General features: G+C 38.3%; 1 protein-coding gene across 1 annotated transcript; it reads right to left on the reverse strand.

Moving 5' to 3' along the window:
- On the reverse strand, window positions 1-1,212 carry LOC118344831. The gene has a single exon (XM_035686250.1). It carries the CDS (start codon window positions 1,210-1,212, stop codon window positions 1-3), a length of 1,212 nt encoding a protein of 403 aa, XP_035542143.1.
- Window positions 1,213-12,244: the final 11,032 nt, after the last annotated feature.

Consider the following 12,244-nt stretch of genomic DNA (forward strand, 5'->3'; position numbering starts at 1 on the left):
CTAAAAAATTTGTCGCAGACCTTGTAACTGCAGGACGACACAATCTTGACCTTTGGTAAAGTCTTTTCTCATCAATGCCAAAACCCAACCATGGTTATAGATGAACTTTGTTATCTTTTTTGCCTTTTTTATGGTATCATCAATAAGGGGAAAATATCTTGGATCATAAAAATTCTCCAACATTAAGTCTATGTAATGAGCTGCACATGGGGACCAGTAGAAAGAGCCATACTTCTGTTGTAACTTTTTTCCTGCAGCTTTATAACTTGCATCATTGTCCGTTATGAACTGCACAAGATTCTCAGCTCCAATTACTTGAACAACCTCATCAAAGATATTAAACAATGTTTCAACATTTTTTCTAAGGCCAGATGTATCAACAGACTTAAAAAATATTGTACATTTCGGACAATAAACTAGAAAGTTGATTATTGATTGTTGCTTCTGGTCTATCCAACCATCTACCATTAGTGAACAACCGGTCTCATTCCAAACCTTCTTAATTTGTTGCAAATAATCTTGAACTTCATCCACAACCATCTTTAATAAATTTCCTCTCAATTCATATAAAGATGGGCCCTTGAATCCTGGCCCGATGGCAGTCAGGGCATCGATAGCTGGTTGATAAAACTTAGATTGAGCAACATGGAAAGGCAGATTAGAATCATACCACCAGCGTGCTACAACCATCTTTACTTTTACAATCATCTCATTTGAACACATAGAACTCTTAATTGAAGGTTGGGCTCCAAGAGTTGTTCTTGGAGCAAAAAATTTACTCAATCCCCCCACTGACTCTCCAGTTCCAGATTCTTTCGACTTCCCCTTACCTTTTGAAAGCTGAGACTGTCCCTCCATACTATTACTATCATCAATATCATCAAATGTTAAATTTATATCGCCTCCAATCTTTGACCTTATTCTCATTTTCTTCTCTTTGCTTTTTTTCATTTCATCAAGCAACTCCTTCATTTGCCATTTTATATCTTTAGACACCTTTTTACATGCTTCTACATCGCCTGGAATTCCAGCTAGATGATGCTTCAACCGAGTGATCTCGCCGCCTCTAATTACTTTATTACAATATAAACATTCAGTATTATTTCTTGCCCCTGGCACAGCACGTGCATGTGCCCATGCTGGATCTTCTGATCTTATAGGAGCAAGTGTTGGAGTTGAAGTCATACCACTGGTTGATTGACAACTAGACATTTTTAACTATTAAAGTATAAAAAATTAACATTTATAAGTAAGCAAAATCAAAAAAAGAAGAAATTCATCAAAATATCAAATCCAAACATGATTAGCTTTAAAAAACACCAGATTCATCAGAAAAAATACCAAACAATGCAAACACCCACTGAATTTTAGCTAATACTTGAATAAGGATATATATATATATATATTTTTTTATCACAGATTTTGCTTATAAGTCACAAAAATAAAAATACCTCATATATATATTAGAGCATCTGCATAGGCAATAGACAATAGACAATCACCAAGTTAATACCGAATTGCAACTGGAGATAATAACACCAAAGCTAATACCGAATATTTTAGCTAATACCGAATTGCAATTGGAGATAATAAAAGTATAAAACACCAAGTTTCGAGTAGAATAGACAATCACCCAAAGTTATAGAATCATAGATACAATGTAGAATCTAAAAACAAACAAGCACTAAAAAAATATAATCTAAAACATCTATAAAATTTAAAAATAAAATTATGATTTATTTATAAAAAAAAACTAACAAAAAAATTAAATTAAATTTGAAAATGACCAGAGGGCAGAGACGATGGCGGACGGCGCCTGCGAGCTGACGGACGGTGTGACTGCGAGCTGCACTTCTGCTGCATCTGCCGCTAGCTGAAAGAAAATGAAAATTTGAAATTTGAGAGCTTGAGGGCTGGTCGGCTGAGGCTGAAAGTGAAGAATGAAAAGAAAACAGATTTGGCCTTTGCGTGAAATAGAAAAGGAGAAGGGAGAAAAGTCAAAACCCTAATATGTGAAAGTCCAAAATTGCCCCTGAAAGTTTATTGGAATTTCGAAAATGCCATTCAACTAGGGTGCAGAATTTTGTACTGGCCGAAATAAGTGTTTCGGCCAAAACATCAAATACCAGCCGGTACACCCGATATTTTGAGCGAAACGGAACATATATATTTCCGGTACCGACCGATCGGCCGGTACGGCATATACCGGCCAGTACGGTAAGGTACCAAAAACACTGGCTGACGGGCCTAGTATGTTGAGTGTTAACCATGTCCCAGTATCGTCACTTTCAGAAGGTGAAGAGGAATTGGAGGAGGTCCACCTTCAAAAGGATACAGATTTTTAGTCTGACAAAGAAGGCCTGGACAGTCAGTCATGTAAGGATGGGGAGATCTTATAAAGGAGGACTCCTCAACTCAAGCACAAGATCATGCACCTTGATTTTAGGAAAGATTTTTGCTGTAAATATTCTGTAACAGCCTTGCAAATCACGGCCAAAAATCTTGTAACAGTTGTAGCTTATTTTTAGCATTCTTTCCTAGAATAGTTTTTTCTATTCTTGTATATATTTCCATGTAATACTCTCTAATAGGTGTGTAAAAAAACTTCGTACGATTGCAATAAGAATTCCCTTCAAGCATACTGCTTTTCAAACTTCATTATGGTATCAGGAGAGTCTCCCTCCACCGATAATTCGATCCCTACCACTGAAACCAACCACAATCCGATTTTTACACCACAATCTCCAACATAAATTCCTCTTATTGCTCCCAATATTTCTTCCCAGATCAATGAAAAACTTACACCCTCAACCTTTCCCCAATGGTGTGTGCAGTTTGAAATACTTCTCATTGGGTACAATTTACTTGACTATGTCACTGGTGACAAACCTTGCCCTAATGCCACAGATCCCTCCATTTCCACCCCTCAAAAAATTCACTAGATAAGACAAGACAAACTTATCCTCAGTGCAATTTTAGCTTCCACAACTACCACCATCACACCATTCATCTCCATTGCCAAAACTTCTCAACAAGCTTGGCAAAAATTACATACCATGTCTGCGAGTAAATCTCGCACCCGTGCAATGCAACTGAAAGAGGAACTCACTTTGATAAAAAAGGGAAATCAATCAGTTCAAGATTACCTGCATATGGTCAAAGCTCTTGCTGATGAAATCTCCCTCATTGATCATCCTATTTCTGAGGATGATCTTACCCTTTACATACTCAATGGTTTGGGACCTGACTTTAGCGAAATCGCAGCTCCAATCCATGCACGGGAACGACCTCTTCAGTTTGAGGAACTGCATGAACTCCTTGTAGATCACGATGCCTATCTGCGGCGTCTCGAAGCATCATCCCAACAACTAGTCGCCTCAGCCAACTACTCAAATCGGCGTCATGGCTCTTCCTCTGCAGGTACCAATTCTAAGGGTAACTCGAAAGTACTTGGGTCTACTCGAACCAACTTCTCTTCATCACAAAATCCATCCTCGGCCCAATATCGCACAAGTAGTGGCCCATGTGAAAATAGGAAAAACAAGCCCAATGGACAGCGCAGGTACACACCCAAATGCCAAATTTGTGATCAATTTGGCCATATTGCAAAACATTGCCCCCGTGTGCAATTTTCTGAAGCAACAGCAAACTGTACATCCACCTCACCAGTTGCGGACACCAAATGGCTCATTGACTCAGCCGCATCCCATAATATCACTGGTGATTTGGCTAATTTATCAATTCACACTGAATATGATGGTACCGACGAGGTTGTAATCGGTGATGGTTCAGGTTTGCATGTCTCTTACATTGGTTCCTTGATTCTTCACTCACCTACACGAACTTTTCATTTAAATGATACTCTTTGTGTTCCTCATATCCGAAAAAACCTTATTTTTGTCCATCATTTTACTACTCAAAATCATGTCTTTGTTGAATTTCATCCCTTTTTTTTTTTTTCTTGTTAAGGATCAAACCATCTGGCGGTTCTACTCAAAGGTGCCCGTGAAAATGGTGTCTACACCCTATCGAAATCAATGGTAAAATCTCCTCCAAAAATTGTTGTGAATGTGCATGAACGGACGTCCATTGATGGGTGGCACAAGCTGCTTGGACATCCTTCCAATAAAATTGTTCATCATCTTGTCAACTCTTTTTCTCTTCCAATAATAAATGAAAAAGTTTCTCAACTTTGTACCTCTTGTTCCGTTAATAAAGCACACAAGCAACGATTCCGCCCCACTAGTCTTCAAAGTCATGCACCACTTGACTTAATTTATACGGATGTTTGGGGTCCTTCAAATTCGGTTGGTATTGATGGGTCACGCTATTATTTGATTTTTGTAGACCAACTCACAAAATACATTTGGTTCTATCCTATGGAAACAAAATCTGGGGTTTGTATAATCTTTCCTCAATTCAAACATCTTGTTGAAAACCGATTTCAAGCAAAAATCAAAACCATTTACTCTGATAATGGTGGTGAATTTATGGCCTTAAAAAAATATTTTTCTATTCTTGGAATAAGCCATTACACCATCGCTCCTCATACCCCACAACAAAATGGTGTTTCTGAGCGTCGACACCGTCATTTAGTTGAAACAGTCCTCAATCTATTACACGATGCCTTTCTATCCTTAAAATATTGGCCCCATGCGTTCTCCACCGCTGCTTATCTGATAAATAGATAACCAACACCTCTCCTAAACAAAAAATCACCCTTTGAAGCACTGTTTCAACAGTCACCGAACTATATGAAATTGAAAAAGTTTGGTTGTCTATGTTTTCCTCTCACCAGACCATATAACTCCAACAAACTTCTACCCAAATCGATAACCTGTCTATTTGTGGGCTACTCATCGGCCCAAAATGCATACAAATGCATTGACCCAAAGACAAACCGAATGTATCTCTCACGCCATGTCCTATTTGATAAAATGCAATCTGGTCTTCCTCAAGCTCCCGAAACTCCATCGTCCACCAATGTGCCCGCATCCATGCGTCTGCTCCAACACAACCTCCACCTGTGATTTCGGCTGGGCCCAACACCATTTCAACACCTCCAGGTAACACCCCTTCTCCTTCTCCTTCTTCTTCTATTTCCCGCAATATTGCTTCTGTTCATGAGTGCCCTAATTTTTCTTCATCACATGAAAATGGTGCTTCTTCATCTGATTCACACACAAATCTCATCACACACGATCATCCTTTGCACAGTACTCCTTCATCTGTGTCCTGTGATCCCCTTACTCGGACTCTTACTTGAACCCACTCCATGACCACTCGGTCAATGAACAACATTCACAAACCCAAACAATTAAATTCAGCCACCAAACACCCCATTCCCAACACCATTGAACCGAGTTGTGTGGGACAAGCACTCCGTGAACTTCACTGGAGAACAACCATGTCTGAGGAACTGACTGCGCTCATGCGCCATGGCACTTGGGAATTCGTTTCCCCACCAAACAATTGCATACCCATCGGTTGCAAATGGGTATTTCGTGTTAAACGCAAGGCTGATGGAACTGTTGATCGCTTTAAAGCGAGACTTGTTGCTAAAGGTTTCAATCAACATCTTGGTTTAGACTACAAGGAAACCTTTAGCCCCGTTGTTAAACCCGCTACAATTAGAACTGTTTTAACAGTTGCTGTGATGCAGGGATGGTCCTTGAGACAACTTGACGTAAACAACGCTTTTTTTGCATGGCCAGTTAACTGAAATTGTGTATATGGCCTAGCCTCCAGGCTTCAAAGATGCCTCAAAACTGAATCATGTGTGTTGGTTGAATAAGGCCACTTATGGCCTTAAATAGGCTCCTAGAGCCTGGTACTCTGCATTAAAACTGGCCATCTTGAATCTTGGCTTTACAAACTCAAAAGCAGACTCCTCCTTATTTATTTATCACCAAGAATCTGTTTTGTTCTATTTATTGGTGTATGTGGATGATCTGGTTATCACTGGCAGCAACAATCTTTTTGTGTCTCATGTCATTCAACAACTTGGCATTCGTTTCTCATTAAAATACATGGGTCAGCTCCATTTCTTCTTGGGAATGAAAGTTATTCCGACCACATCAGGGTTGTTCCTCTCTCAACACAAATATATTCTGGATTTTCTCTCCAAAATGAACATGACGGGTGTCAAAGAAGTTTCTACTCCTCTGTCCACAAGCACCGCACTGAAGCTAGTTGATGGTACAACTTCATTTGACAATACTGAGTTTAGAAGTGTAATTGGCGGACTTCAATATTTGTCTCTTACTCTTCCCGACATCTGTTTCTCAGTAAATAAACTCTCTCAGTTTATGCACAAACCCACAGTCACACATTGGGCAGCTGCAAAGTGACTCCTTCGCTATTTGAAACAATCACTTTTTCACGGCATCCATATAAAAAAAAAAAAATAAGGTTTTGATCTCATAACATATTCCGATGTTGATTGGGTGGGTAATTTTGATGATCGTACTTCAACTTCAACATACATAAGCTTTCTTGGATCTAATCCTATCTCATGGAGTTCAAAAAAACAAAGAGTAGTTGCCCGCTCGTCGATGGAAGCTGAATATAGATTCCTTGCAAACGCTGCTTCAGAAATTGTATGGCTACTATCCTTATTCAAAGAACTCGGGCTACCCATGAAAGCTTCACCCAAACTGCTATGTGATAACTTAGGTGCCATTCATCTAAGTTTTAACCCTGTGCAACACTCTCGGATGAAGCATATTCAGATTGATTTACACTTTGTACATGATATGGTTCAACATGGCGTCCTCAATGTTCATCATGTAAATACTCAAGACCAACTTGCGGATTTATTAACAAAACCATTATCAAGACAGCGCACAGATCTTCTTAAGACCAAGATTGGCTTAGCCGACGTCAGCTCCATCTTGCGGGGGCGTATAAAGGAGGACTCCTCAACTCAAGCACAAGATCATGAACCTTGATTTTAGGAAAGATTTTTGCTGTAAATATTCTGTAACAGTCGTAGCTTATTTTTAGCATTCTTTCCTAGAATAGTTTTTTCTATTCTTGTATATATTTCCATGTAATACTCTGTAATAGGTGTGTAAAAAAACTTCTTACGATTGCAATAAGAATTCCCTTCAAGCATACTTCTTTTCAAACTTCATTAGGTCTCACTAAGGAAATCCAAAAAGGATAAGAGCAAGCCTTCCTGAACGAACCTATGATAGAGCCCATTTTATTTTAGAACCTTAGGGGTCTTGGGACCTCGAAGAGGAGGTTAGTAAAGTTAGTTCATATGTATAAACCAAAGATAATTGCACTGGCAGAACCATTTTTGAACAATAGTCACTTGAGTCGGTTACAAACCAAGCTTCATATGGTGGATAGTGTCTCTAATGAGGATATTGGAGGCAATATTTGGTTACTATAGGCGGTTGGAGTTAAGGTTAAGTGTTGAACTATTTTGCCCAATCCTTGACGGTCAGACTAGAGGAAAACAATTGTTAGTATATTATCTCCTTTATTTACGCTAAGTGCCGACAACTAGAAGGAAGAGATTTATGGGATAATCTTCGTAGTATTAACCCAAGAAATGTTCCGTGGATGGTTCTTGGGGATTTCAACATAATTCGAGTGGATGGAGAACAACAGTGGGAAGAATCGGTGCACCATAATTTTACTACAATTTTTGTAGAACACCGAGCACAAACTTATCGGGCAGAATTTATCAAAGCTCTTGGGATTATCAATCTTCAGAATAAGCACAAGAGAAGTAGCTAAGAACACCATTGGTATAGGGGACCCTCAGAAAAAATCATGATCTGCCTCCATTACATTACATCCATTGAAATAATATCCCAACAACATTTATAAAAACTACCTCCAAATCCATCAGGACCTGGGCTACTATCTGAGGGAATGGAGAAAATTGCATCTTTAATATCTTGGATGGAAGGGAGCTCACTGAGTTTTTGGTTATCGCTATCATTAATAACTTGCAAAGAGAAACTAGAAAGATCCGGCAATGAATTAACATTCTTGGACATCAAAAATTCTAAAAGATAGTCTACCGCCCCATTGTGCACCTCCTTTGGACTCTTCAAACACCGCCCATCATTCAGATTCATCTCCCTCACTACACTATATTGCTTGGAGAGTAAAGCCTTAGCTTGATTAATGGAAAATAGGATCGATACATTTTCCAAAACTTTACTTTTGAGAGTATCTCAGTGTGCATAATCCCTCTGACATGGTTTGGTGGGAGTGTTTGCAACTCCTACATCTTATTCTTTTGGATGGCATGGATCTCTTTCGCCATCACTGATTGCCAACAATCTTCTTCTACAACCTCTTGGAAGGTGAAAGGCTCATGATTAGTAAATAGATAGAAAAGACTAGTCTCTCCATCTTCTGTTTGCTCATAAATCTCCCTAAGACTTCTCATCTTGGCTCTGTTTTGATTTGTGGAGGATCTATCACTGTTGTCTCCCATAGAAGGTGGAGATATTCTATGTGTTGCAGATGGTATGGCTGGTTGAGAAGATGGTGGGGTACTTGGTGGAACTTCGGTTGAGATTTCTTCCGGCTCCTCCAACATGTATTGCTCTTTTGCAGTCTCTTCATCTTTCCAACTCCATGCTTCTTTTTCATCGAAGATAACATCTCTGCTAGCCACTACTTTTTTTGTTCATGGGTTGTAGGGTTTATATGCTTTTGAATCTTCACTATATCCAATGAAGATACATATCTCACCATAATCATCAAGCTTCTTTCTCTTGGCTTTGGAAACTTGGGAATAAGCAACACACCCAAAAATTCTTAAGTGTGTGACACTTGGTTTGTAACCGCTCCACCCCTCTTGAGGTGTCATATTCTTGACACTTTTGGTAGGACATCTATGGAGTAGATAAGTTGAGCACGCCACAGACTCTGCCCAAAATTCTTTCGGAAGTCCTTTCTCTTTGAGCAGAGTTCTAGTCCTATTGAGGATAGTTCAATTCTTTCTTTCAGTAACTCTATTTTGTTGTTGTGTGTAAGTAATAGTAAACTAATGCTTTATGCCATTTTCCTCGCAATACTCATCAAATATTTTGGAGGAGTACTCACCACCTCGATCAGAGCGAAGAGTTACAAGCTTGTGACCACTTTCATTCTCAACAAGAGCCTTAAAATTCTTAAATATAGTAAATGCAGTGGACTTTTCTTTAAGAAAATAAACCCATATTTTTCTACAGAAATCATCAATGGAAGTAATAAAATATTTATTACCTCCAAAAGACAAGGGTTCTATTGGTCCACATATGTTGGTGTGAGCTAGTTACAATGGTTGTGTCGCTCTCCAAGACTTTTTGCTTGAAAAAGCTTGTCGTGATTGCTTGCCAAGTATGCACCCTTCACAAACGTTGCTAGGTGCCTCTATCATTAGTAATATATGCACCATGCCTGATGTAGATAGTAGTGAAGATAGTAGCTTGGCTGTTGAAATATAGATGACCAAAGCGAAGATGCCACTTCCATGGCTCACTTTCTTTGATTCCATAAAAGTAATTCTTGAACTTTGTTGTACGATGCAACTGGAACATGCGATTCTTGGTCATTGGAACACGAGCCACTTCCACATCCATCTCTCAGAGTGAGAGAATCTTCCTCCATGTGTATGATGTATCCCTTCTCGAGCAATTGTCCAAGGTTGAGAATATTGCTTTTCATATTTGGCACATAATGAACGTTGGATATGTATTCTCTTTTACCATTCTTTTGATAAATTTTTATCTTTCCTTTGCCTTCAATTGGGAGTTTGGATGAGTCTCCCAGGTTCACATTTCCAAGAACTTCTTTGGTGAGTTCTTCAAATAGTTCTTTCTTTCCACACATGTGATTGCTTACATTGGAATCATGGTACCAAGCTTCACATTGTGAACTTGAATCATCATGAGCGAGAAGTAGGGTGGCATCACTACTAGCATGATTTGTTGTTTCTGCAACATTGCCCTGTTCATTGTCTTTGTGCCACATAGTGTCCAAACTTGTTGCAATTGTAGTATTGGATGTTCTTGGTGTTTCCATGTCCATGTGTGGATCTTCCTTTTCCTCGATTGCCTCCTAGTCCTCGACTTCTTGAATTTATGCTTTCTTGTTGACTTTGGTCAGGTCGTTGGTGACTTCCACGCCCCCTGCCTCTGCCACGATCTCGGTTGGGCCTGGATTTCTCTCGATCATTTGGAGTCATTTTTTACTCAAGTGCTTGTTCTAGCACGGTAGAATTAGCACTCTTTTGCATCCTGTACTCATGTACTTGGAGAGAGCCTATCAACTCCTTAATTGTAGCTATCAACTCTCCGATAGCTACAACTACATGTTCAAATTTAGGAGAGAGGGATCGAAGGATCTTTTTGATGACTTGAATGTCATCAATCTTCTTATTATTTCTTTTAAAACTATTGACAATCACCAACAATCGAGAGAAATAATCGGACACAATTTTGCCTTGCTTCATGTGAAGCGCCTCAAACTTGCCTCGTTATGTTTGCGGGTAAATTCTTCTCACCCGTTCATCTCCTTTGAAAATGGAAGCAAGAATCTCTCATGCTTGTTTACTTGTCGTTGCTTCTGCAACTTTTTCGAAGGTAGCATCATCCAACCCTTGATAGAGTATGAAAAATGTCATTTTATCCTTCATTCTTTGCTCTTTAAGAGCCCACTTCTCATTTACAATGTATGCGGCTCCTTGCGCCTCTGTGGGCTTCGTAAATCCAACGGTAACAATCTCCAAAAAATCTTGAGATCCAAGCAGGGCTCTCATTTGGATAGATCACATCCCATGATTATCTTTTGAAAGTTTGGGAATTTGTTGTTGGACAAGTTGGAGGCCATTTCTAGAGAAGTTTGAATCTATTGTGACCTGGCGCTTTGACGCCAATTTGAAGGGAGAAATTTATCTAAACTTTTTTTTACTCTCGTTAAAAAATAGATTACAATGCATTAGCTTTTATATATACACATAAGACTCATCGTACTTGATGACCATTAAGTTACTCTTGAAAAAAATAAAAGGACAGTACATTATCGGGAAATAAAAAGACAACTTTGATAAATTAAAAAGACAATTTTGAGCAAAAAATGGCATGGTTTGCTAATGAATGGCCATGGATAACATGACCCAATGCCACAACAATACATAACACTAAAACCATCTTGCTGTAATGCTCACCATATTCATCCAACCATCTTTGAAGTTTTGATTTCTTCAGTTGTGTTTCTAATTGGACAATCTTGCTCAGTATTGATTCTTTCCATGTCTTTGTTGCTAGCAGAAAAATTAAAACATTACTGGGCAAGGAAGAAAAATAGTCATAATTGGACAAAATTAAAACACTACTAGTCAGTACATAAAAACATAAAATCACTAGTAAAAAATAAGTTGTCATAAACCTAATGTGAATAATCTTCAGTTTTGGACAAATACAAAGGTTTAAATCCAAACTATGACATCACAAGTTGCTAACCTTCTAACAAAAAATAATTTTGTACTGTAGAAAGGATGTCTAATGTTAGCAATTGTTAGAATGTTAGGAAAAATAACTTGTAGCCAAACTATAGCCAAATCATATCACGTACCAGCCCGTAAGAAATTGCCTAAAGGGACTTACTAATCTTGAAAATTGGTCTCAATGCATTTGATCACCAGAGAATGAATCACTAATTAATAAAAGAATCAATCCAAGATTGCAAGAACAAAAGATCGAGCTGCTCAACAAATTGTTAAAAGCTCCCCATAGATGTATATTTAAGTGCCTATCTACATTGAATATTATACGATTTTGAAAAGTTTCTAAGATATATTTATAATCTACATCTTAGTTCAAGTTGTAATATAGATAAACAAGAACTGTAAATTTTTTCCTCTATGGACATTCAAATTTCACTGCCACCACAAAAAAGCAAGAAAATTATAAATCAATCGGCATAGATGGAATAAAGTAGGAAAAAACTCAAAAAAACAAAAAAAAAACCAACCCTTAAAGACATGATAAAGTAAAAATAAGAGAAAGAAACAAAGAGAAAACAAAGGAAACTAAAACAAAGATAGAGCGGATTAACACAATAGCTGAGCATGTTTGAATAGAAAAAGAATTACCATGTATTCGACCCCTCTAATGTTTGCAAACCAAGCCTCTGACTTGAATATGTTGTTGATACGAAGAATACCTACTTCCAAAATAACAAATCTGCAACACATGAAAATAAAATAGAGCATGAATACACAAGACAA

This window comes from Juglans regia, chromosome 16 (assembly GCF_001411555.2).
Source record: "Juglans regia cultivar Chandler chromosome 16, Walnut 2.0, whole genome shotgun sequence".
NCBI classification, from domain to species: domain Eukaryota; kingdom Viridiplantae; phylum Streptophyta; class Magnoliopsida; order Fagales; family Juglandaceae; genus Juglans; species Juglans regia.

What these genes read in the sequence shown, in the direction of transcription:
- LOC118344831 (XM_035686250.1), bottom strand. Translation starts at nt 1,212, where the DNA reads ATGTCTAGTTGTCAATCAACCAGTGGTATGACTTCAACTCCAACACTT.